Here is a 26,982-nt window from a genome sequence, read left to right as displayed (position 1 = left end):
TAATGGACATTTGCACAATCGAAAAAATAAATCAGCTGCAGTTAAAGGAAAGACACGGAAAAAGCCCGCTGTAATTACGGACACACAGAGAGGCGAGTATAATGCCATCAATGAGCATTTATTGCTTTTCCGAGTTGAAAACAGCCGTTGCGTACCATGTGATCTCTCTTGTCGTATTTCGTTTATCGCCATCGGGCGCAAGGTAGGTCTCAGATAGTCGAAGATCTCGACAGCTTCGGGTACTGTTAAATACCTACAGAAAAGAAAACAACTACTAGTAGTTATGACGGGTACAAGCTGTCGAAAAACTCCGTTTTCCGGCTGATAATTATTTTGTCAATAACGGGCAGAACTGACGGGATAACTTCATAACCTCTCTTTGTGCACCCGATACGCAATAGCGCGTTTGCTTTTTGAAATTATAACGATATTTTTTACGTTCTCGGTGAGTGCAAGAAAGAAGTATTCGTCTAATAAAGTAACATAGTTTGGAACTATCATCAAAAACGTGTCAAGATCACACGCCTTAATCTACCCACCAATATTTTTTTTACCGAAAATGACTGGATCAATGCAATGGGTTTCAAAGGTTTCAAACATCAAGAAAAAAAAAACGGTTAACATTTTCCAGTAAGTGAAAAGAGTGGCTTGGCGTTAGTGATTGCTCTTCTGTCCGAGCCATCTTCCTCTTTGGGCAAAAGAACTGCAGTGTAGATAAATGGCTACTAAGGAAGTATGCTCTTAAGAAAGTTTCACTAAAGTTGTGGGTCTCCAATTATGTGTTCCACTTTCACTTTAAAGTCGTCTTGTTACTCTCTTTGGGGAGTCCTCATGTGCGACCCACATGTTTCACCTATAAAGGTGCACGTTAACTCTCTTTTCGATATGTTACACTCTCCTCAAAAAGTGGACGTATAGGCGCGACTCTCAAAAGAGCGAGTCAACGCGTCTCTTTTAATATCACGAAACACATGGCAAATCAGGCCTCACGAAAAACAGTAAGAGGTAATTTTTGTCTTTTCTTACAACATAGGTATAAGTGGTGTTTGTCACATGCTGAATACCTTTTTCTAATAACACGTCCAGCATCTACAATAAAATTGTTCTTATTTGTTTGCCTATTCTTTTTCATATTGCTTATTGATTTCTCCATGTCTGTTTATCTGTATATTTTAACAAGAACCGCAGCAAAAAGGTACTTACGACGTAGATGTTATCAGCGTGTTTTCTATTCAAGAATACGTGGCAATGTCGAAGTGAAATTAGTGCTACAACCCTTTGTTGTAGATTCATGTTTATGGTCCCTTTCCGCTTCCTTCTTGTTTTGTCCAATAGGATGCCTGCATTTCATCTCTAGGCTCCACTGCGGGTTAACGCAACAACACGGAACCGTTGCATGGACCACATCTGTGAGTGTTTGCTGTCCATAATGGCAAATCTGATTCCGAAATGCATGTACACACGATTAAACCTTTCGAGGTGTCGGTTTTATTTCCTTATTGCCTATATATGGTAGCTTATATAGGGCTCACTTCATTGCTTTAGATGTGCTTGGATGGAAAAAGAAGAGAAACCACGCTTGGGCAGATATTGCAGATGGTTGAAGCTTTAGAAAGGCTTGTCTGAATGCTTTGCGAACATTTGGGACATTTTGTGAGGCACACACATAGCACGCATGTGAACGCCCGTAACGCTCGATACCAAACACGCACGCACGCACGCATGCACGCATACCTCATCTCCCCTTTTACACAAGTTTATTGGTAAAGTATTTGTGGAAGAAAACGGGGAGTGAAGCCAGAAACATTTTGGAAGGTGGAGGGGGGGGGGGGTTTGGCCAGCGTTTAGGTATGTTTGTGTATATTTACGTATGTGTACGCGCAGATGTAAAAATTCAAGCTGAAGAACTTGATGAGGGGGGCGGGGCCGGGCTAAAAATTGAATTTTCCTGCCCCCTTACCCCGGCTGTATACGCCAGAGTGACACAAACTGACACGGCGTAGGTCAGCGTGGTTTCGTTCTATCATCACGACCTATAGCGGCGCCATTATCGAATCTTGGAGAGTTGACTCGAGGCTTTGCATGTCTGTTCAGCAGTACCGCTCTAACGCCTAGTTTTAGCTTCGGTCAACAATTACTTTCCACATTTTCGATGCGGAACCGCTACTTAGGTCGACAGTAGATGTTTCTGAAGCTGCTACATTTTCCCTCGTCTGTCTAACAAATGCTAAAAAGGGAAGAAAGGTAAAAGTTATGATCGCCAGTACGTGGGATGACCAGTGGCAATACGATTCAGAGACGAGGAAATTGTGGCATATCGTCAACCCTGCTCCAAGTGAGAGGAAGGCATGAAGTTCTAGAGGCCGATTTCCCATAGTTAATCCATTTTTCGGCTGTACAAGTAAGATAGAAGGCGCAAGCGAAGGTGATAGCGCGAGGCGACGAAAAATCTCTGCAACATGGGGTGTCGCTGCAACCGACGTTTCGACCCTTGTAGTCTTGTTTGTCTTCATGGAATAAATTTTCGTTAAGCACGCAATGAGGACGCGATGGATCACTTCCACTTACGTGGTAGCTCGCGTAAAAGGTGCACCATATTCTAGAATTTGCATTTACGAAAGCCCGGAAATCTTGTGTAAGCCAGGCGTTGAACACCGTAGGAGTCAGCGTAACAAAGCCAGTGCATTAACGAGAGAATGAAGTCACTTTCGCTTTGTTCGCAGCGTTAAAAAACCGGTTCACTAGCTCTACCTATGCGACCTAATTAAGATAACCGCGAAGCCAAGGAGATCAAAGTACATTATATATTGAAAAGCTACAGAACCAACACAATAATAAATTGCTTATTGTGAAAAAAGGAAAGCGTTTATTATGCATGGAGTACTTTATAACGTTACCGAATCCCCTGTATACGCCGTGCGCAGTTAATGGTGCTAGATTAGTCTTCTATCTGTCCTAGCGACAGATTATGAACTCTGGAGTAAAAAGAGATTAGCACCCAAGTTTCATTCACCGCGACCCTAGTTTTAAGCTGGAACGACGAGTTATACAAGGAAACAAAAGGGGGTACACAAACTCAAATTTGGACATGAGAAATTAAAGTTATGTAATTCCTCCTTCTGAAAAGTGAGCGTGTCATTTAAGATCACCAAGGAGTGGAATTAAGCACCGCAGCCACACCACGATGAATAAAAAAAGAGGCTGGAAGTACAGAGAATGGTGAGCTGTCTCGAGACTGGGCAAAAGCAAATGACTCGAAGAAAAGGACAAAACCAGTATACGCAAGCTGCATACCAGACGACGCGAAATATTGCTGGCTGTCCTTAATATTTAAAGGAAACATGGGATTAGGAACAACCAAAGCCAGAAAGTGAGGGCGGAGATCTGCGTTACGAATGAGTCAGCATAATACGACGCATGAGGGTGGCATATATTCATGGCATGAATAAGTTTTCACCAGCCGAAAGAGCACGAAACAAGACAGAACACGGTATTTCGTCTTATTGCGCTTCTGGTCCTTGCAACAAGAATACATGGTAGCGAAATAAACTGAGATTTGGTATATTAAATATAAATGAAACACAGCCAGCGCACGTAGTGAGCGGATGTAACATTTGTCAAGCGAAGGGACAGGGGCTTGCGACGAGGGATCCGGGATTTCAGTTTAATACGCAAATCCCCGGCAACAAATCATGTCCGCAGGTGTGCTAAAGTTCGCGTTCCCGCAAGATAATGTCTGCGCGCGAATGTCTCGAGTGCTTTGCTAAGCAATAAGTCTGTCTTTGCTTGAAAGGCTATTTTGTAGCCGGCTTCCGCACAATTCTTTTACAAGAGTATGTACATGTTGCATACACATTCAAAAGATATTTCATATAAAAAAATAAGTAAATGTATTTCTATGTAAAGACGATAACTGAAAGAAAAGAAATAACCTCCTGAAAAGTGGTGCATATATTTGGCGCCTAACGTTTTCTGGTATGCTTGCATGTTAGTAGTATATAACATTTACGTTCACTCGGCCTCTTGTCCTCGGCTGATTTGAGTTGCCTGCAAAAGTAACTGGTGGGAACTGCGACACTGTGCTTGCTCGGTTACCGTGGTAACAATAGGTACCTTATGGATTAGTATAACCTCCGTGCTTGTAGATACAGACGTCCTTGTTGCGTTACTGCTCACCTATACTTGAATCGGTGCTCTACTCTATTATGTTTTTTTCGCATCCATTCTGTGTAATGTTTATCACCTCTAGTATACGTATAGCACGTTTGTGTGGCGAAGCCTGTATAAGCTTCATTGATATCGTGTAATCTCAACTGTGCAAGAGATCAACCAATCATGCCTGCTTCATTAACCAGATTAAGTTATTCTGCTGGTACGCTTATTGTTTTTTTTTTGTCCGCTGAACATTAGTTGATAAAGATGTTCACAACATTTGCGAAAAAGCACTATGGTACTCATTCATAGTTTCTCAAGAGTATTAAAGTATTACGGTACTCTTAATTGTGACTGGAGTCTCGTAATCCTAATCTGAATAGTCGGAAATGAGAGGACATCTCTTTGCACCAAGTAATTGAGGACTTAATGTGACGCAGCGCTGGCTATTAGGAAACTTACTGAACCCACGATTACACAAGTTCATGCAAATGACTACATTACGGTAGTGTTTCGAGAAAGCGAGCGATTATAAACCACTTACAGCTCATAATCCGGAAGTGGTTGGAAGATTATGTTAATATTGCAGTTCAGCCCACGGGCCTCGTTACTTCGGGAGAAGATGATGAAGGTGTGTTATTGCCTCGGACGAGCGTCTCCGAGACGCCCCTGTGAAGCAGAAGAAGCAAAAGTGAGCCGAAGGCTGCATGTTGCGAAAACTAGGATCACCTGACCCACCTTTCGTAAATCGATCGACCCGTCGAGCGAAATGAAAAGAGATTAGTCACCGCCGCTCTCGTTGTCACCATTTCATTACTTTTACGAGATGTGGGTTCACGTTAGCGGACATAGTTCAAAGTCCTGTGCGAACGGAGTGGAGTCCGTCTTCATGAAGGTGAACTTCGCAACAATCACGAAGGAGTTCTGCCATTCAGATTTCACACCGTAGCGAGCTTATCACATAAATGTGGCGGAATCGGGGCCCTGCGCTATACGTCATAATCGCGATAACTTTTATTCAAAAGGAAGAGATCAAGACATGACCTCATTTCACGGGTGAACGATTCTTTTTTTGTCATCAAACAATGTACGATAACGAAGCCACGCGTATACAACCGTAATTTTCCTCTTAATAAAGGCATAATCTGTTGACAGATGAGGCAGAAACTTTGTTTACTGCAGTAAAGCTCAGGCTATCGCCCACAATATGCAAAGTCGTCACCACATCGTTTGTAACATGGCTGCTGGCGCGAACGTGAGCTGCTTTACAAGCGCGATTTTTGTGCTGACTGAAGGAAAAGTAAACGAGAACTTGATGTGGAATTTGTGAACTATGCATGGTTTAATTGCTTTTAGGGACGATAAAGCACACAGAGAACCAAACCCCTCACCCTTCTCTATTGGTTTACGTCGTTTTTAGCACATAAAACCTGTTATACAATGAAAAATAAACAAGACATCCAAATATGCGGGCCCATTTATGTGGTTTTAATAGAAGACGTCACCGGTAATCTAAAAAAAAAGACAGAGATACTGACTTTTAAAAAGTCGTGGCATTTTACAAAATGGTCAAAACAAACTACTTCCATGCTTAAATCGTTCGCAGAACTCCGAACCCCGCGTCGCGCGCGTGTGTGATGGAGTGTGCGGTCTTCGGTAAACGGGGCACGCCAATTTTGACCTCGATGGCGTATATAGTAAAGAACGGCTGAATTGTGAGGAGGCTCAAAGGTTGAAAGTAGAACGATGAAGCGGAGTAATTAATTTTCTAAATCGTGATCCACGGATCGCGTGCCCCTAAAGTTAAGCGAAAAATCCCCATTTCTCGCAAAGGCTTCATAAATGACGGATATGGCTAGCCGCAAGGGCGACGAAAGGACACCTTCACATTTCCCTCCTCACCTCCTTCCTGCAAAATGATATTATCCTTCTCCTCCTCCTTCGGGCCTTCTTGTTATTGCTCGTACCGCATAGAAAGGAGAAAGAAAACAGGCTTTTAACTATCAACGTGGTAATGAAGAAGTCGACGGAAAGTGTATAGGCTAACCAAACCGCTTATACGTGTTAGTGAAGACGTGTACATGTGCAGTCGTAAGCGCACTTGGCGGCAGTGCGGGAGAGCGTGGTGGACGGTGCTATCAGCAAGACGCCTACCTGGAGTCCTGCACCAATGTTTGGCTCATTGTAACTGCGTTAGTGACCAGTTTTCCACCACATGCACCGTGTTATCTGAGGTTAATGTATGAGTGAGTGATTTATTGAATGATTGATTGATTTATATGCGTTAGGTGGCGCAGAAGCGCGAAAGTGAAGATGTATATTAGAGCTATAATTTCTGTCCACTTGTTGCCATTTCACTCTTTGAGTGAATGAGTGAGTGAGTGAGTGAGTGAACGAACGAACGAATGATCGAACTACTACATGATTCGGCTCTTTGTCTGGTTGTCGACTGACTAAAAAAAGTGAGTGAGCTGCAGGTTTGAATGTAGTCAGTCCTGAAGCAAGAGTGACTCCCGTGCTTGGTACAGCACTGAGCCAACTTTGACCGGCCTGCAGGGTTTCCTCATGCCTTCTCTTTCGAACACCAACTTACGCAAGCATAGACACCTCTACTGGTCGACATCTTCATGTATATATGCAAGTCCGCGAGCACATTAACGGTGGAGGGAACGAGCTAAAATGGAAGACATACACTACAAGCTAGGGGCGATGACGTGCACACCACACCATGCGCAGAAACTCGGGAAGGAACGGGGAGTGCAAAGCCGGCGTAATTGCTTCCGCGATCGTTCGCAGGCACGACCCTCGTCGGGTAACACCGTTCTCTGAGATGAGGTCTACGGGTACTCGAGGCTCGAGATTTTAACGAGAGGGCCCAGCCTGAAATCCGCAGAAACCCAGAACGTGAGATTTACATTCGTAAGCGCAGGGCTTCGTTTTCAGGAGCGTTCTAGTCATGTTAAGTTGCACACATCACGATCCTTAATGCCGACAAAGAACATGTCTAATCCCAAGCGCTAACAAAATCTTAAACGTTTCTCAGGATGTTTGCACAAACTTCTGAGTCTTTTGTCTACAAGGTGGTAGTGGATAAATGAATTTGAAAAAAAAAACAGTGGCAAGGATTTAATTTCCTCAGTGGAATTTACATACAGACCTTACCACTGAGGAATGAACAAATGCATTCGTGTACACATTTGAGGAGTTCTCACCGTTGACGCCTTAGCATTATTCTTGCTTTTTTTATTCATTTAACTCCTAAATTCTCATCTTGGCATGTGTAGGGAGGTATTCACTGAGCTCCTTCCACCAGGCGGCGCCAGCGACTCCACCACCACAGCTGTCGCCGTTCAGCGACCCGGCATATGATGATCGGGTCTTTGATGGCGCTGCACCCCCCCCCCCCCCCGCCCTACGCTGCTTTTTTAGAAAAAAAATGTCAAAACAAATCGTACTGCCGCGAACATTGGTTGTAAAGGATCACGGCCGCGCTCGCGACCACGAGTTCTGCCGCGCTAGTGCCCCTTACAGATGACGTCACGTGAATATATTTTGTACACACGCATAAATACAAACACTCATTAACATACATATATAGTGCTAGAACTAATCACCCCCCCCCTCCATGTCTACTTTGACTTGGCCCTACCGCTAAGCCTCATAGTAGTCTGTGCTCGGGGATTCCACACCCACAGCAGTGTTGCCTTACGCTGTGCCATTATAGTTCAACTACCAGCCCAGCAATACAAACTTCGCCATGTTGCTGGTGCTGCCGTTTATTTGCTTTTTATTTCTTCACCCTTTCACCTCACCTGATTGACCTGCTTTCACGCTAACAGGTCCCCATGCGTTCCCGCTGTTTGCTAGCTAACGAGTCGTCGAACACGTGCATTGACTGCAATTACAGAGGGGGCAATAATTACACGAGGCACATGTCGTGTGAGTGGAAAGAGAGAGCGTGAAGGAAAGAGGGATTAACCGGGGCCTCAGGTACAAGTGCTGAGAAGTGGGGGTGTCTCCTATAGCTGCGAGCTGCCGCTCTCTCCCCAGTTCATTCGCGTCGGTGCCTATGAAGTCCCTTCTTGCGCGCAGTTGAAATTGCGCTGGTGCGTCAGATGAGCAATGGCGCAATTTGCCTCGGCCCCCCGTAAAGAGAACTTCAGCGAGGAGTTCTTAGCGCCAGCGGCCCGGGCTACATTGGTGCGAGAGTTTTTTGACAGAGTATTTGACAAATGGCCCACATTCGACAGTGGCTATGCCAACAGCATCTGAATCCAAGATATTGAGATAAAAAAATACGAGAAACGTGAGCGTGAGGTAATTCTACGCAAGATTTCATGCATTCTCACAGAACATATTAGTGATCTGCTAAATGAGCAACATACATATTGGACCCCCTGTGTGTTCCTGAAATCATACCGCATAGCTACCCTAGCGATATGCATTATTTTTATTTATCAATACTGTAAGCTATGAAAGGCTCACACATGATAGGGCATACAAACGGTACTGGCGTAGCATTACAACGGGGAACAACGAAAATGAAATTCACTACCAAACGAGTCAGTTTTCCGTACAGCAGACGAGCGGCGTGAATAAATACAAGGAAACAAAAACATGATTTGCAATGAGTGCCACATGCCAAGTTTATGAACCAGCTGTCGCAAATAGAGTAAAAAGATACATAATCCCAAAAACCTTCTGTTTTATAAGAACGTGTAGATACTACATGCGTATCGAGATAATATAATTGGAGACATGCCCTGTTTGATGAAAAGAAAATACATATTCATTATTGACGCCCTGATATGTTCATATGGGATAAATAGATATAACGCATATCGGTGTTGCCGAAAGTGATACACAGGTGGGATATAGTGAACTTGTGCGAAAATTCTCGAAGAGAAAGAGCGGAACTCTAGCAAAAAGGTTGAAATTAAAGAAACATTTTACCTTATTGGGCGTGGCACTCTGAATTTGCCTCAGAGCTGAAGCACGGACGTGGAGACGACTGACTACATTTTTTTCCGCTTACACAGGACTGGCTTTGAAAATATGCCCCGCCGCGGAGGTCTAGTGGCTAAGGTACTCGGCTGCTGACACGCAGGTCGCGGGTTCGAATCCAGGCTGCGGCGGCTGCATTTCCGTTGGAGGTGGAAATGTTGTAGGCCCGTGTGCTCAGATTTGGGTGGACGTTAAAGAACCCCAGGTGGTCGAAATTTCCGGAGCCCTCCACTACGGCACGTGAAATCTCACATATCAATCAATCAATCATGGCTCTGAAAATATGACCTCGAACGGAGGTTAGTGAAGTTCACTTACGAAAAGTTTGCAGACGTGATTCCTGCGTGGAACATTTGTTCATTTCCTCTTGGTGTAACTATATCTATAACTAGTGAAACGTGCACGATAAAAGATGAGAATTTGAATCTGCTCGATGTAACTTGCACTCATTAGAGAGAGAGCATGAATAGCAGTCACAAATGTGCTCCTACGTCACAACTTCCAGTAAGAACATACTCTTATGGCGAACAATTAAAGACACCAACATCAACTCGTCCACGTCCATGTTCATTGGTGTCTTGCTACATGGTGATCCCAAGATCAACTAGCCCAGCTGCTCAAACGATCAATAAAAGCACATGTCGGATAATCTTACAATCGGACCCTAGAATATAGCATAGGCATTCGATCAATGCTAAAGAGAACTGATAATATAGGAGGTTCTACGTCGCAAATGTACGACATGTTTATAAGAGACGCCGTATACAGTGGAGGGCGCCCGTAATTTTGCACATCGGTGTTCTCTCAGGTACACTGACATTGGCAATGCAGTACACGGGTCTCTATCATTTTGCCTTCGTCGAAATTCGACCACCGTGGCTAGGATTGAACCCGCGACGTTCCTGTAAGCAGCCGAGCTCCGTATACTCGCTACAGCACTGCAGTGGACCACTAAGCAGAATTTACCAACGAAAGTTTGCGAATGCTCTCTGTACTGAACGGCGTATTTAACGCGTTCCTCCATGCCGACTGTGTTTCGTTTTGTTTTTGCGTTTTCTTTGCCGGTACGTTCGTAGCGTATGAACACTGGTTCACGTCTTTCTTTCTTTCTTTCTTTCTTTCTTTCTTTCTTTCTTTCTTTCTTTCTTTCTTTCTTTCTTTCTTTCTTTCTTTCTTTCTTTCTTTCTTTCTTTCTTTCTTTCTTCCTTTCTTTCTTTCTTTCTTTCTTTTCTGTTTCTATTTTTTTTCTGCAGCAGTGCTTACGTTCCATATTTTCTGGTGAGAGCGAGGTGAAGTGTAGCTATGGCTTTACGCTCCATTGAAGAGTCTCCCCGGGGTGAAAGTTTGCTCAAACATTGACTCGAAAGAAGGCAGAGATGGATCGCAAAGCTTCAGCTCGGGTTCTACGGAACGCTTTGGCAATTGATCTTTCCAGAGCGACTTTCTTATTTTTATTTTATATCCCATCTTTTTCTTCCTCCTCTGGGAATAGCGATAGCCTCCAGGCCCCTCAGCAGTCAGGAACCTGTGTAAAAAAGAAATAACAAGAGGATTATTGACAAACATTTAAATATATCACTTCAAATAAAAAATAAAGACGAACGAAAGAGAGCCAATTCTTATCAAACACTCTACTGCTTAAATTTGCTGATCATGTCGTTCCTGGTGCAATGCTTGAAACATGGAGCAAGGACAGAGTGAAGAGAAAGACGAGCGCCAAGCTAGCAAGTGGTAAATGTTTATTCAAAGTTGAATCTGGAAAAGAAGATAGCTTCCAAGCATGCGCAAATGGCATAAAGCTGTGACATCAAACATTCCATCCCATTACATCCCATTAAAATACAAGGATATCTCGGATCCGCAGAGCATAATTTGTGTGTCGCTCCGCAGGCGCATCTATTTCGTCTAATGTGAAACGATTCGAACAGCTACTTCGCCATTCTATCTCCACTCTTGCCAATAGTTCTAACTTACGCGAAACGCAGTGCACATAAACATGACTTAACATGCACCGGAACATGAGCGCTGTCAGTTTTACATATATTACTGGCATGTTCCCTCTGGTGGTGGTCAATACAACTTCCCGTGTGTACTAGTCAAGACTTGCCACAGCTCAGGGGAATTTCGTAGACGACACTTCGCGGGTGCCGCTTTTGTCAGCCTCGCTGCCTAGCGCGAGAGATTTGTTGGCACAAATGTGCGAGTTTACTCGGTATAGAAAACGCAACAGGCCTAGTGGCTACCTTTTTCAGGCTCACCCTTCGCACGTATGGCACCACCTGTGGTCTTGCGCGCTCCTGTCTTCTCAAGTGCTATTCCTGTGTACAGATTTTTTTTCCGTTTACCTATAGCAAGGATTCGGCAACGGCATTCATGACCGTCCAAAAAAAGCAGCCTTTTCGAGTCTGCCAATCTGAGTGCGTAGGCTAGCCTGCATTACGTGTGCACACGACCTGCGCACTGCAGATTGAAGGCAATATAGAGAGATTCCAACAGTCTTACAGTGCACGGAATGTCATTGTAATAGCACTCGCTTTTTTATCGCAATGAAGTAAGCTCATCAAACGTAATCATTTCCCGAAACGTTTCACATCAAAAGGAATGACCAGTTACACATCGATCCTATTGTATAGACCGGAGTTATTCTTTTTGAAGGAACAGCTTCTGGTATGACATGTTTGACGTCATTCTTTCGCGCCACTGCGCATGCGTGAAAGTTTATATGTCGTCTAGCGTTAGCGTCAATAAACAATTGGTAGCTTGTCGCGCATCTGTCTCATTTCACTGTTGTTTTCGCCCCGCCGCGGTGGTCTAGTGGCTAAGGTACTCGGCTGCTGACCCGCAGGTCGCGGGATGGAATCCCGGCTGCGGCGGCTGCATTTCCGATGGAGGCGGAAATGTTGTAGGCCCATGTGCTCAGATTTGGGTGCACGTTAAAGAACCCCAGGTGGTCGAAATTTCTGGAGCCCTCCACTACGGCGTCTCTCATGATTATTAACATCAAAGGAGTGGAACAGACTTCCCGGTGACTTTGTTGCTATTACTGATAACAATTTGTTCCGTGATTCTTTAGCTAACATTGTGTAATAAGTTCTTTTTTTGTGTTTTGTTGCAACAGCTAACATTGTATATTTAGGCTTGTTGTTGTATTACCTAACATGTATTATTATACAGCATATTAACAAACATTGTGCTCTTTCAAATTTATTTGTACGATTTAACCGTATTCACTGCTTTTTTTGTTAAATTCAATATTTTATTGTAAATAACCCACCCCCCTCTGTAATGCCATTTGGCCCTGAGGGTAAAATAAATAAATAAATAAATAAATAAATATGGTGGTTTTGGGACGTTAAACCCCACAAATCAATAAATCACTGTTGTTTCCTCATGTTTGAAGCATTGCACGAGAAATAGCATGTTTAGCAAACTAAGTCATCTACTCAACCAGAAACGGTTGCTTCCAGTTAATTGTTTAAAACATGACCAGGACACCCGACAAAGTGTTCTTTTAACGAAGTACAAAAGAAAAAAAGTTTTTTCTTTCTTTTTGTAAACGCATGCAAATAGATACCCATGTGTATAGTAAAAACGGCTAAATATCTGCTGCAGGCGCAATAAAAAGAGCAAGAATCTTTGAAGAGTCTATGAAGAATGTACAAGAAGCTATGCAAGTGCTCAGCAAATCAGAGCACACAAGACAAGGTATTTAATAATAATAAAAAGCTATGCTTACGTAACTTAATCTTTGCATTTTACCAAGTATGATAACCATAAATACTTCAACGGAAACAAAACTACCCAAGTACTAAAAAAAGAAGGAAATAATGAAACATATATAGATAGATAGATAGATAGATAGATAGATAGATAGATAGATAGATAGATAGATAGATAGATTGATAGATAGATAGATAGATAGATAGATAGATAGATAGATAGATAGATAGATAGATAGATAGATAGATAGATAGATAGATAGATAGACAGATATATAGATAGATAGATATATAGATAGATAGATAGATAGATAGATAGATAGATAGATAGATAGATAGATAGATAGATAGATAGATTCGAGGAGATTCTAATGTTAATGTGATTCTCTTGTCGTTTTTCGTACTCCGATATAGCGATGAAGTGTTGATGCGAAATTTTGTGAAACCGAGCCCAAGCGTTCACTTTTACTTGCATGACCATGTTACTAACAGAAATTAATTTAGTGCTGGTCTCATATTTCCGCTGAATCTCCACACACATTTAAAAATGCATGTTTCACTCAGCACTACCTTCAGCGTCACTACTACCTTGATGTCATGGTACCGGTTAAGAGACTAGAATGCAACAAGAATATATTTTTTTTTGCTTTTAATAACGAGAACTAAATTGTGATTAAGGGTAAGAAAACCTACAAAATTCAAACATGACCTAATCAGTTGCAACAATCGTTCATTCGACGTAGCTAGCCAGCGAAAAACAGCTATATAAAAAAATTAGGAACGTAGGTAACTAAGCCATGGTGAGCAAGTGCTTGAAAACCAGCAAGACGGCGATGGTCAGCAATGCTCACCGGAATGTAACATTAAAACAGTAATAAAATACGAGACATTCTCATAGAAAATCTCTCATCTGCATTAGAACCCTTGAGAGTGGGTGTTTAGTTATTAACGAGAGCTTTCAAACTCGAAAATAAAAGCTTGCTTGATTGCAGCTCATGTGGTCGTCATCTACGTTTTTCTGCCGTTGATATTCACGACTTTAAAATGTGGAGCATTTTATAGTCGCACCTACTCACCGATCCCGCGTCGGCTGTGTCGTAAACACCCCTACTGCGCATGCTCGAGTCTCGCGTCTCGTGCCAACTGTTTTGTGCGATCGCTTGGTTTTCCAGATTTGGAAACCGTCGCAGATCGTCTGGAAGTGCTGCGTTCAAAGCGCTGGAGCAGGATGTACATGACTGGCGTACTGCCGGTTCTTTCCATGTGCCTCGATACCACCACCTCCTCTCATGCTCCTCTCCGCCCGAGTCATGTGTGCACAGCGAACAAATCACTTAAAGTTTGTGCATCATCATCATCATCATCATCATCATCATCATCATCATCATCATCATCATCATCATCATCATCATCATCATCATCATCATCTTCATTATCATCATCATCAGCATCATCATCATCATCATCACCATAATCATCATCATCATCATCATCATCATCATCACCATCATCATCATCGTCGTCGTCATAATCATCATCATCATCATCATCATCATCATCATCATCAAGCAGCAGCAGCAGCAGCAGCAGCAGCAGCAGCAGCCTGACTACGTCCACTGCAGGACAAAGGCCTCTCCCATGTTCCGCCAGATAACCCGGTCCTGTGCTTGCTGCTGCCAATTTATACCCGGAATCATGAATATAATTTAAGATTCAGGTTCACTAGATTATTTTCAATAACTACTGCACTCGTGATTCGATTGAGCAATTCTACTCGAGGATCAATCCTATTATAGAGTGTTTTTGATTTTTCTTTGTTTTTTCATTGGTTTTCCTTGTATATCTAGGAATTCTTATCTAACATTTCAGAAAGACTTAGTCTTTTGCCCTAACAAGCAATGTAGAGGAGAAAAAAGAAGGGAAAATATAGGAAACAAACCACAAAGAACGAAAGAAATCATCAGAACTTCTCATCTAGCTCTTCGGCACATCTTCACAGCACCGATGAATGGATGCTAACATGGAAGTGCGTGACAGAGAGAATAGATGAAGCAAGACCTTTTAATATTAACATGTCATCATCATTATTATCATCATCATCATCATCATCATCATCATCATCATCAGCAGCAGCAGCAGCAGCAGCAGCAGCAGCAGCAGCAGCAGCAGCAGCAGCAGCAGGTTGACTACGTCCACTGCAGGACAAAGACCTCTTTCATGCTCCGCGAGTCAACTCATTCCTGTGCTTGCTGCTGCCAGTTTATACCCACAAACTTCTTAATCTCATCTGCCCACCTAACCTTCTGTCTCCCCCTAACCTATTTGCCTTCGCTGGGAATCCAGTTGGTTACCCTTAATGACCAGCGGTTATCCTGTCTACGCGCTACATGCCCGGCCCATGTCCATTTCTTCTTCTTGATTTCAGCTATGACATCCTTAACCCCCCTTTGTTCCCTAATCCACTCTGCTCTCTTCTTGTCTCTTAAGGTTACACCTACCATTTTTCTTTCCATTGCTCGCTGCGTCGTCCTCAATTTAATCTGAACCCTCTTTGTAAGTCTCCAGGTTTTTGCTCCGTAGCTAAGTACCGGCAAGATACAGCTGTTATATACCTTCCTCTTGAGGGATAGTGGCAATGTACCTGTCATAATTCGAGAGTGTTTGCCAAATGAGCTCCACCCAATTCTTGTTCTTCTAGTTACTTCAGTCGCGTGGTTCGGCTCCGCGGTTATTACCTGCCCTAAGTAGACATAGTCTTTTACAACTTGAAGTGCAGTATTACCTATCTCGAAGCGCTGCTCTTTTCCGAGGTTGTTGTACATTACTTTCGTTTTCTGCAGATTAATTTTAAGACCCACCTTTCTGCTCTCCTTGTCTAACTCCGTAATCATGAGTTGCAATTCGTCCCCTGAATTACTCAGCAATGCAATGTCATCGGCGAAGCGCAAGTTACTAAGGTACTCTCCATTAACTCTTATCCCTAACTGTTCCCATTCTAGGCTTCTGAAAACCTCCTGTAAGCACGCGGTGAATAGCATTGGAGAGATTGTGTCCCCCTGCCTTACACCCTTCTTGATTGATATTCTGTTGCTTTCTTTATGAAGAACTATGGTAGCAGTTGATCCCCTGTAGATTTCTTCCAGGATGTTTATATATGCTTCATCGACATCCTGATTCTACAGTGTCTGCATGACGGCTGATATTTCTACTGAATCAAACGCCTTCTCGTTATCTATGAAGGCTATGTATAGTGGTTGGTTATACTCTGAGCATTTCTCTATTACCTGATTGATAGTAGGAATGTGGTCAATTGTTGAGTAGCCTGTTCGAAATCCTGCTTGTTCCTTTGGTTGATTGAATTCTAATGTTCTCTTTACTTTGTTAGCAATTACCTTTGTAAATAGCTTGTATACTACAGAGAGCAAGCTGATCGGCCTGTAATTCTTCAAGTCCTTGTCATCGCCTTTCTTATGTATTAAGATGATGTTAGCGTTCTTCCAAGACTCTGGCACTCTTCCTTTCAGGAGACACCTCGTAAACAGGGTGGCTTGTTTTTCCAACACAATCTCTCCTCTATCTTTCAGCAGATCTGATGTTACCTGATCCTAATTAGCAGCTTTGCCTCTTTGCATGCTTTCCAAAGCTTTTCTAACTTCTTCTATAATTACTGGTGGGGTGTCATCTGGGTTACTGCTAGTTCTTATAGTATTAAAGTCGTGGTTGTCCCGGCTACTGTACAGATCTCTGTAGAACTCCTCCGCTATTTTAACTATCCTATCCATACTGGTAGTTATTTTGCCTTCATTGTCCCTTAGTGCATACATCTGATTTTTGCCTATCCCAAGTTTCCTCTTCACTGCTTTGACGCTTCCTCCGTTTTTCAGAGCGTGTTCAATTCTCTCCATGTTATACCTTCTTACATCAGATACCTTACGCCTATTAATCAACTTCGAAAGCTCTGCCAGTTCTATTTTGTCTGTTGTACTTGAGACTTTCATGATTTGACGCTTCTTAATGAGATTCTTTGTTTCTGTGAAAAGCTTGCCAGTGTCCTGTATAACTACCCTGCCTCCAACTTCCACTGCACACTCCGTAATGATACTCGTCAGATTATCATTCATTGTATCTACGCAAAGGTTGGTTTACTCACTAAGAGCCGAGTACCTGTTCTGAAGCGAGACTCTGAATTCCTGTACTTTCCCTCTCAGTGCTAGCTCATTGATTGGCTTCTTGCGTAACATTTTCTACCGTTCCTTCCTCAACTCTAGGCGAATTCGAGACCGTACCATTTTATGGTCACTGCATCGTAACTTGCCAACCACTTCCATATCCTGAGCGATGCCCGGGTGTGCACTCATTATAAAGTCTATTTCGTTCTTATTTTCGCCATTAGGGCTCCTCCATGTCCACTTGCGGTTTTCTCGTTTTCGGTAGAAGGTATTCAAAATCCGTAAATTATTGCGTTCTGCGAATTCTACTAGTAGCTCTCCTCTGGCGTTTCTAGTGCCGATGCCATAATCTCCTACTGCCTGGTCTCCAGCCTGCTTCTTCCCTACCTTTGCATTAAAGTCTCCCATCAGTATAGTATACCGTGTTTTTACCTTACTCATTGCCGATTCCGCGTATTTATAGAAGCTTTCAACTGAAGCATCATCATGACTGGATGTAGGCGCGTAAGCCTGTACCACCTTCATCTTGTATCTTTTATTCAGTTTAATTACGATACCTTTACGATACGTTTGTGCATATGAATATATAAAAAGTACTACAAAGCAACAATAAACGCTTTCCGTTCCGTTGTGTACTGCGTAATGCCAAATACACGGCCTTTTTTTTGTAGGAGTAGATGGCCTCATGCCAGCAACAGTGGAGACCACTCGTCGAAGCCGTCACGCGAACGAGGTTTGCTTCAAGCTCCTTGGTTTGCCTGCGCAAGCAACTGTTCGCGCGAAGGCGATCTGCGTTGCGTCGCTGGTCGTTGTCGGGAGCATTTTCGTGGTTATGGGGTTTGGGCCTAACTTGCGAATAAAATGAAAAGGGACAGACATCTACACTCATGCAATTTGCTGAGGTGATCACGTAGACATAGTGATAAATGTTGTGATATTCATGTATTCATGTAAAGCTGCATTCATGTAAAGTTGAACCTTCTTTTTGCTTAACTGCTCTTTGCCAATGCTGGAAACTAGTGTACTACTTAGTAGATGCAATTGAATTCATCGATAATGCACCAATGGACGCGTAACAGTTCGTGTAGAAAAGGAGTTCATTAGAAGAGGCCCTGGTGTCACGTATTTTAGAGCCAATAACGTAATTACTAAGTCCCTGCATCGCTAAAACAGATTTCAGGATTGCGACCATGTCTTCACGTGAAACACTTCTTGTTCCACAATCAGCGCCTCATCTAGGGTGAGGCCCACGGGATGGATTTATAGTATAGGGTACTTACTACTCTAAATCGGTACCCATTTTATGCATAGAGTAACATACTTTATGCCTTAGGGACGAAGCTCCTTAAGCCATTGGTCGTGCGCCCCTGATGTATGTAGTAGCAGTATTAGTATAGTCGTTGTAGTAGGTAGCCACCTCTCGTTTAGTCCTTGGAATGTCCGCTGGATGGCGGTACTTGTATATAATGAATATATGATGAAAAGATGCGAGATGACGTTACTTGGAGTGCTCACTAGACGAACAGACAGACAGACAGACAGCAGACGGACGGAAGCAAACACTGAGGGATGCTTCACCCCAATCATCATCATTCACTCCGTGGATATGTGAAAACTCTATGCGTGCATAGAGTTTCTCACGATAATAATTAGAGGGTAGTGTGGCGCCACCGTCTTTGCGAATTTCCAACGGGGGCCCCTTTGGATCAATGGTGATGACGGTATATGTGTCTGTGAGGCTTGTGTTGGCTGGTGTCGAGCGAGGCGTCGGCTCAAAAGTGAATACAACTGCGTAAATAAAACTTCTCTAAAGCAAAGCGTTTATAAGCGGGTCTCAATTAGGCGTAATATATTCTAAAATAAAAGTCCACTTACCTTGACGGCACAACCAAACGGTGAAGGTAAGAACCAGATGAAATAAAAGTGGCGCAGGGAACGTTCGCTTTGTCGTCTGCCTGCCAAGTTTAGCGGCCGTTAGTTACTTCTTACGCTTCATGAAATTGTACATCGACGCAGAAAGTTGCAGTGTTAAATAAAACACGCTTCTGTGGAATGAAAAAAAAAAATGAATAGCTTATTACGTCCTCCTTTAGTAAGAAATCAACCGTTTTAACGTGAAGCCCAACGTGTCTTTGAGCTAAACAAATCCGAGTCAAGTTCGAAGTTCACATATCCCGACATTCCCTTGCAGCGCACTAGCGCCTGATTTCCCTCTAGCTAAGTTTTTGAGAAACTTTATGGTTGCATGCAAAAAATATGGGGCCACGGATCGGTTTTCCTTCTTTTGTTCATTCTAATACAGTAGTGTAAAAATGCGCTTGGTACACTAAGGAACAAAAAGGTGACTGACAACTCACCTTGAGCTAACAAATGAGTACCGTGAACTTTTGTTACCGAATGCCTCTTTTTCCCAGGACCCACTGTCTATATTGCGCAGAAGTTCAGTTTATGCACTAGATAAGTAGACCCATTAGTAAACTCTTGCTGTCAAAGATTCACCACTGTCCGCCTAATAACCGCATTCCAAACGCATTTTCTGATGTCGGGTATGAGTTGGCAAAACTGGGCAGCTCCTTTTGTACTGTTATTCTTCCCTTCACAAGCACATACAACACGCATGCGTAGAAAAAAAATGTGAGTGATAGTCTGAGACGGTGGCAGCTGGTCTCGAAGACATTCCGAGCTCTGTGCAGCCTGTACAGTGTTCTTGTACGACGTTCCACGATTACCGGACCTTGATCTTGATGTTTTACGTCCCACGAGCCAATAAATTCGGCTCAGAGGTTTTCGCTCTGGCGTTTCTTCAAGTACCACACTACTGGGTCGACGATTCTGCCTTGATTTTACCGACTACCATAAAGCCTCCGCTGGCTCTCTGTGCGTGGCATTCCTGTTGTGTTGCCAGGCCGAGTTTATCGCCGAAAGTTGTCTCTTTGCACTCTATAGCTTTTTTTTACGGCGTCTTCGCTGGCGCTGCCGGCAAATTGGTGCCATTCCCTGTGTCCGCGCGCGTTATTTCAGGGCTTTGTCTACAAAGAAAGGGTCCCACCAAACGAGTGAGGCGATGACAACGTTTCGCATCCATCGATGTAAGAAAAGGACGTACGGCTAAGTTATTGTGGCTACTCTGGAGAGACGGCGATAGAGTTAACGAGAACCAAGCAGAGTCGAATCGCGACCGAGCCAAGTTTTGACGCGTGGAAAACAGCCTGAAGTGGCACTATAACAGAGATTCTTATATTTGCAAGGTATGAAGAAAACTCAGAGGAAACGGGAGATCCAGCATACGCGTGTCCCGTTAGCTAACCTGTACTAGGAAAAGGGGATTAAGAGATGGAAATATATCAAGAAGACACAGAAGGAAATGGCTGTCGCGGTGGAACACGTGCGTGTTGCGCCTACGATAGTACAAAACTCACAGGCTCCTACGTGCATTCGCCCAAGACTACTCGAAGAATAAAACCGTTTTCTATTTCTTTTTCTTCTCAGTCGATATATTCTTTCTCCCACGCCTTCCCCACCGGAAGCTTTCTGCACCTAACGCCCTCTTGCACGCCCTCCGGAATCAGAGGCACCTCAGCTGATTTCGCATTGCCTCCTCGATCAGCCCACAGTTAGCTAAAGCTACGACGTAGTCAAATGGCATCACGTCACGTGAAGTCAAGATGACGCCAGAAGTTTTGTGTACCTGTGACGTCTTGATGACGTCAAAAGGTGACGTCATCCAAGGTTCTCACTCTACAACCTCGTGGATTTTGCGAACAGCGACAATGGCCGAGAAAATAGAACAAAAGGCCACAACGTTAGCAGCCGCGATTGAGAGAGAAGTGACGCCTATCTATGTGAAAGCCTTAAAAAGGCCCTGAAACACTTTTTCAAGTAACCATGAAATGAATTTACTGGAAGAGCTTATTGCCTCACGAGCTCAACGCTGCAAAAAGTTTTAAGAATCCGTCCACTACCATTGTAGTTACAAAGATTTGTCGGACGCTGCAATCGCATTCTCTCTTCTCTCGTCCGGACGAAAGTGCTGGAAGCTTAGTAGTAAGGAATGGCAGGGCCACATAGAAACTTCACGCGCGCCCCGTGACCGTGAGCACTTTTTTTTTCTTCGCGTACGCACGCGTGGATCGCGTACGCACGCGTGGACAAGTGTGATCGCGTACGCACGCGTGGACAAGTACGGCCTCCCGCGGCGATCTCTGTAACGAGCGAGCACGCCATGTTCAAATCAGCCAATGGCTCATAGATGGATTTGCTACGTGTGATTTTTGGGCATATTGCGTGATTTATCGAGAGAAGATAAAGCAATTTTAGCTGAATTTGATAGTTTACTGTGAATTCCAGGCCACGGATTGCGCTGTAATATTTGGTTCGCGCTTTGTCGAGGGCTTCTGCTACCGATCTGCAGTGTTTTCTTACCATGCTCAAAACGTGTTGCAGGGCCCTTTTAAGGCATGGCCATACGTGCGCGATGCAGCCCGTCAGCACTTGGCTTTTTGACGCGGCGCTACATCATCTCTATATGGGGAGAGGGTGCGGCGCCACGTTAGAAAGCCAAGCGCTGGCGCGGTGATCGCGCACGTGTGGTCAAGCCTTTAGACAGCGCATCTGATGCAAATAATGACTGCCGAAGGCGTCAACATGGAGTGATGCCAAGATTATGATCACGTGATAACTTTATCACACGACACCGTCGTTCGGACAAGTGTTCACCGATCCCGGAGGCACTGCAAAACCATGTTAGGTGAACATAGTTTTCTATAGAGGTAGGGGATGAATACATCTAACGGAGAAGAAAACGATTAAGGAGTAGGAAGAGCGTGGCTTCCTCCACGATCTCGTGTTAGATGAATGCATAAGGGCTCGCGCAATTTTTTTGTTTGTGGGTTTATTGAAACATAACGGAGCGTCTTTTCCCATGCCTGCGAACGTATAGACGCATCGTTTGCTGTCCAACGAAGAGAAAAATCTCGCATGGTCCTTTGTGCATTCGCTAAATACCACTCGAGGACGAAAGCTATCTTTTAACACGAAAGTGTATTATGACGGGTTCAGCAAGAGCTTGATGTTAACGTAAAAGTGTTTTGTGCCTGGTCCACCAAGACTTTCATGACGTCAGAATAATAAACGCGAGTTGTTGGCAAAGAAAAAAAAATAACGTGAAGAAAAATGTCCCTTCGCAGAGGGTCGAAACCATGACCTCTCGGTCCGTGACACTTAGCGAGTGTTTAATGCGCTCGGCCAGTCAATCAATAAAGAACTCTATTAAACGGTCCTAAGGAGTTTAAGCCGCCAGGGTGTCCACGAGGGACATCCTAGCTGGAACCCACTATGCCAACACAAAATCTTTGTTCCACTTCATCCGTAAATATGGGCCGTTTGCTTGAGCCCAGATTTCGACAAGCGGGCTTATCTTCTTCAAGGCTAGAACTACAAGTTCTAGCCTTGAAGAAAGAAAGTCAGCTTGTCGAAACGTCGGCTCGAGCACATAAGCCCTGTTTATGATTTTTTCGTAGGTGTGGGAATTCTGTCACGCAAATGACTCTTTTCAACAATAAACGTTACCTCCCTTATGGGTGTCCCTTGACTCTTCGACAAGAGCATAATGACCTCTAAAGAGTGTTGACATGTCTCCTTAAACCGAGTCATACACGTAGCTAGTCGAGTAGAGTCGAATAAACTTTATTGGCTCAACGGTGGTACCCAGGGCTATAGGCTGCTAGAGATCCACCGTTCCAGCTTCATCTTTCGAGGTCCTCGGCGATGGCGTTGGTACCCAGGGCTACAGGCTGCTAGAGATCCACCGTTCCAGCTTCATCTTTCGAGGTCCTCGGCGATGGCCCTGGCCTGCTGGACGGCCCACTCCTGCTCTTCGGGATTCCCGCTGAGTAGGGTGGCTTCCCATCGCCCATCAAGGCGTGCCGCTTCAGAGAGTCCTTCAGTTGCCGTCGTCCTTTCTCGTGGCCTCTTGTTAGTTACGCATTCCCAAAGCACATGCGCCATGTCGGCCTGCTTGCACCACGGGCATGCAGCCAGTCAGGATTAGTCAAATAGTAGGGCTGTGAGAATAGTGAATTTTGGACACTAACCTAGTGCGAATCTAACAGGAATGAAGTCGAATCGAATACGAATATACGTAGAATACTATTCGAATAATTTTCGAATATCGGGAAACAATTTTCAAAGTAGGTATAAACTGGTAAAGGGACAATTTTCGAAAGAGCTTAAGAATCCCAAAATATTTTGTTTCAAACGAATATTCAAAAGCTTTAACCAAGTAACATTGCAATTAACTTAACCAAAAAACACTACAATAATTTAAAATAAGCAGCAACTAGAGCTGTAGAAATATTGTTTTTAAGCTGCAGGCTTTAATATCGTATAGTTACTACGCTATTCGGGCTTGTACTGTGTCAACAGCTTTTAAACAAAAGTTATGCCTGAATATTAAGCGATTTTCATGAGTTAACATTATCATGAACTCCGTGATTGATTGCTGACACTGGTGTTTAAGCGTCACAGGTGGTTTACGCAAACTGCCTTAATTCTGGCATCAAAATGGCGTCGATAGTGCCGTAATTAAATGGACTGCATGCATCTGGCTAATTCAATGACGAAAACAAGTAAACTTACTTCTAGTTTTCCCCGATCTCGTTCCTTCAAGCATTTTTCATCGTTGCTGATTATTCCAAGACTATTCGGAACACATTCCGTATTTAGAATATTCGCACATTCTTTTAAAAACAAAACAAAAACTCAACTAATTAATTTTGGTTTCTTCTTGGACATTGGAGAACAACCCTTGATTCAAAGCACCGCTAACCTACGCGTTTCTAACATTAGTACTTCTATCATGCACATCAATCCGAGAATAATCATTGTAGATGACTGAGCTATAAATAATAATAAAACAAGAAGAAAGTCTGGGACGCATCGATAAACAGATACCTCGCCATTCCTTCGACAGGTGTCCTATGCACGACGGTCGAAAGACTGAGCACCGGCGGCTCTGCATCTTAATCTGTCAAGCACGACATTCAGCTTACCCGCCGTTTCAATGATGGCTCCTTTCTCCTGATGTGACAAGGAAGAAGAGAAATGTCTTACTCCCGTTTCACACTAAAGGGAAGGCTCACACGAAACGCCATAAGTCGATGATCTCGTAGATATTGACGATGTATAATGCACAAATAATGATACCGATGAACAAATAAACAAAACAAAGTATAAGGGAGGATGCTTTCAATTTCTTAACAGTTTAGTGCAATGATTCTCACTTATAATAGAACAAATAAAGAGGACGAAATTCCCAGTTTCTGTTGGTGGGTTCAGAAACCACAACCTTGGTATTACGCATACGATACTCCATCTTTTCAGCTACGATGGTGGGTGCTGCCTCGTCCAATTTGGTAGGATATTTATGTGTACTTAATACCAGGGAGTGTTAGCCAGTGCCAACCGTAACCCGCAGCGTCCGAGCGAAAAATACCCGAAAGGGGGCATGCTTTGATTGGCCCTCACGAAGAGTAACAGGGACATCACAAGCGCCATGCTTCTGCGATTTAGAAGCTTTCACCTAGTCATAATTCAAGCCGCAATATATCCCGTGCCTCATCGATTTCAAGCTTTTGTACCGCTCAAAAGTACACACAAGCGGGGCATAAGTTGTGACGTTGTCGTAAAAAGGTTTCCGTAACGCCTGATCGTAAGCATATCGCTTCTCGGCCAGGGGTACGGCATCGTTAAACTTCCGTACGATGTGCAACGTATTGCAGGTTTAGCCGTCACGGCCTACGCGCTATTTTATCCACAGATCGAACAGTCTGCCTTAACGGCACTTCCCAATCACGGCTTTTCTTCCTGCGTGGTCATTTTCGGGAAATGTGTGTTCCCCACCAGTGTATAGCAAAAACAAAAGTGTACCTCTCAGCTGCGAGACAGCTAACTGTATCGGTTTCATTTCGATTTATGGATTCAACGCGCACGGAGAGATAGAAAAATGGATGGATAGAAAAGCATGCTCAGTAGGAAATTGCAAGCTCAGCTCCACGCCACATTCTTATAAATTACTGGAAGACAAATAAAAGCACTCGAGTGCTATTAAGCTTTAGGTGCAGCTTGAACCGCCAGCAAGGATGGACTCCTGGAATCGTTGATGTGACATATTGATACTGTGTTTAAAACTCAGCTACAAAGATGTCCCTGTTTTATTAGCTAACCTTCTGTGCTAAATGCTGCCAGGATATATATATATATATATATATATATATATATATATATATATATATATATATATATATATATATATATATATATATATATATATATATATATATATTTCAAGAGCCCTCCGTCACTGATCTGTATTTTGGAACGCCCAACATCTTAATTGTCATTTTTATTCAATCACATTGTAGTGGGCTCATCATTACGTTACCTGGCCTTTAGGTCTCTACTGTCTTCTTTCTCCCTCTCTCATCGACGCAAAGGAAAGAGTACGACACGTATGGCCTTCTAGGGTTCAGTCATGTCTTTGTTCGCACTACTTCACACTTAACAAGGTGAGAGCGCGAACTTATTTGCGGTCACCCCAAAAGCGACGAACAAACACAACTTTCTCCTTGAAAGGCCGTGGCACCCCGGTCTCTATAGGACTCTATAAAAGCTAGAGCCCGCCAACACGCCCACACAGCCTGCGCGGCGTGCCATCGTCGCGAACGTAAACGAGCATCGGCCGTGAATTACCGCGCCGATCGAAAAGCTGTCATTCGCAGCGCGCCCATCTTCGGGTCATATTGTATGGCCTTCGTGTACAGCGGGCAGGCGTCGCTTCCATTAGGAGCTCTACAGGGCAGGCTCATACCGCGTGCCAGCACCGTTATGTCGGCCCCGCCTGCCGACTTTGAGGCACTACTCAGTGGTGTTGCCCCAGTAGAGGACGAAACTATATTCTTCCAAAGCACCAGGCCCTTGCGTCCACTCCACACCTTGTAGTAAGTCTTTTTGGCTGTCAAAGGCACAACCCTGGGAACAGCACTCCTTATAGACACAGTGGTGCGTACTTATATGTAGAAATACTTTTGGGCAACTCCGGCGCCTACATGTGGTCATGCCTATGGATAATTCAGTCACTCCCTATAACCTGTCGTTCGTTAATGCTTTTTCCTTACTTTTTACTCACAGTAGCTTTGCGTCTTCAGTAACAATGACTTAACGAACCCAAAAAACGGCGAGTATATATAGCCGGTTGCAACCTAAAAATAAATACAAGCTCTGCCAAACTGTGACACGTCTGCGATTCTTTTGCGCATCACAGTTACGCAGGTTGTTTTCGTTATAACCCTAACAACTTTTTTTTTGCTGGTAATAGCGGTCGTACGCCTAACAAAAGCTAAAGGTTCGGCATAGCTACTTATATACTTTTGTTCTCCTGAGAGCGAGGCCGGAATTTTCGGCTGAAATCGGTTTGAAAGTGTTGCTTTTCTGCTAACAATATGTGACACAAGAATGTGTTTGTGTAGGAAAAAACATTAACTTGACCTAATTGTCAGGTTCACGTAGTCACGAAATTGGGAACGTGATTAGGTCGCTTTTTTTAGGGGCGAAACTTCTTATGGTGTAGTGCAAGGTCTCAGCATATCACCAGAAAAATGCGCGCTGGCGGCCTTCACTCGCAAAGCAATGACTCCTTATGTCATCTCAATCTGCGGGCGACCGATTTCTTACGCCAAAACCCACCGGTTTCTGGGCATCATTATTGATAGGGACCTCTGTTGGAGTCCGCATGTGACCTATATGAAGAAGCGCCTGACCGCTATTTCCCAACTGTTCAAGTTCCTGGCAGGAAAAACGTGGGGGATGCCAGTAGACGCAATTATGGAGCTCTACAGAGCCCTGTTTCTCGGTTTCCTCAGATATAGCTTGCCCGTGCTTAG

The 26,982-nt window shown here is 43.7% G+C and overlaps 1 protein-coding gene across 1 annotated transcript in view; it reads left to right on the top strand.

The window, feature by feature from the left end:
- The window catches only part of LOC142817725 (uncharacterized), a 461,268-nt gene that overhangs the window by 268,607 nt on the left and 165,679 nt on the right, over positions 1–26,982 (top strand). Inside the window, exon 2 of the mRNA XM_075895197.1 lies at positions 1,336–1,409. Within this exon, the coding sequence (XP_075751312.1) occupies positions 1,397–1,409 (13 nt within the window). The 5' untranslated portion in view covers positions 1,336–1,396. The remainder of the gene's footprint in view (positions 1–1,335; positions 1,410–26,982) is intronic.

Source organism: Rhipicephalus microplus, chromosome 5, assembly GCF_043290135.1.
Source record: "Rhipicephalus microplus isolate Deutch F79 chromosome 5, USDA_Rmic, whole genome shotgun sequence".
Lineage (NCBI taxonomy): Eukaryota > Metazoa > Arthropoda > Arachnida > Ixodida > Ixodidae > Rhipicephalus > Rhipicephalus microplus.
This window is presented reverse-complemented; position numbering and strand designations above follow the sequence as displayed.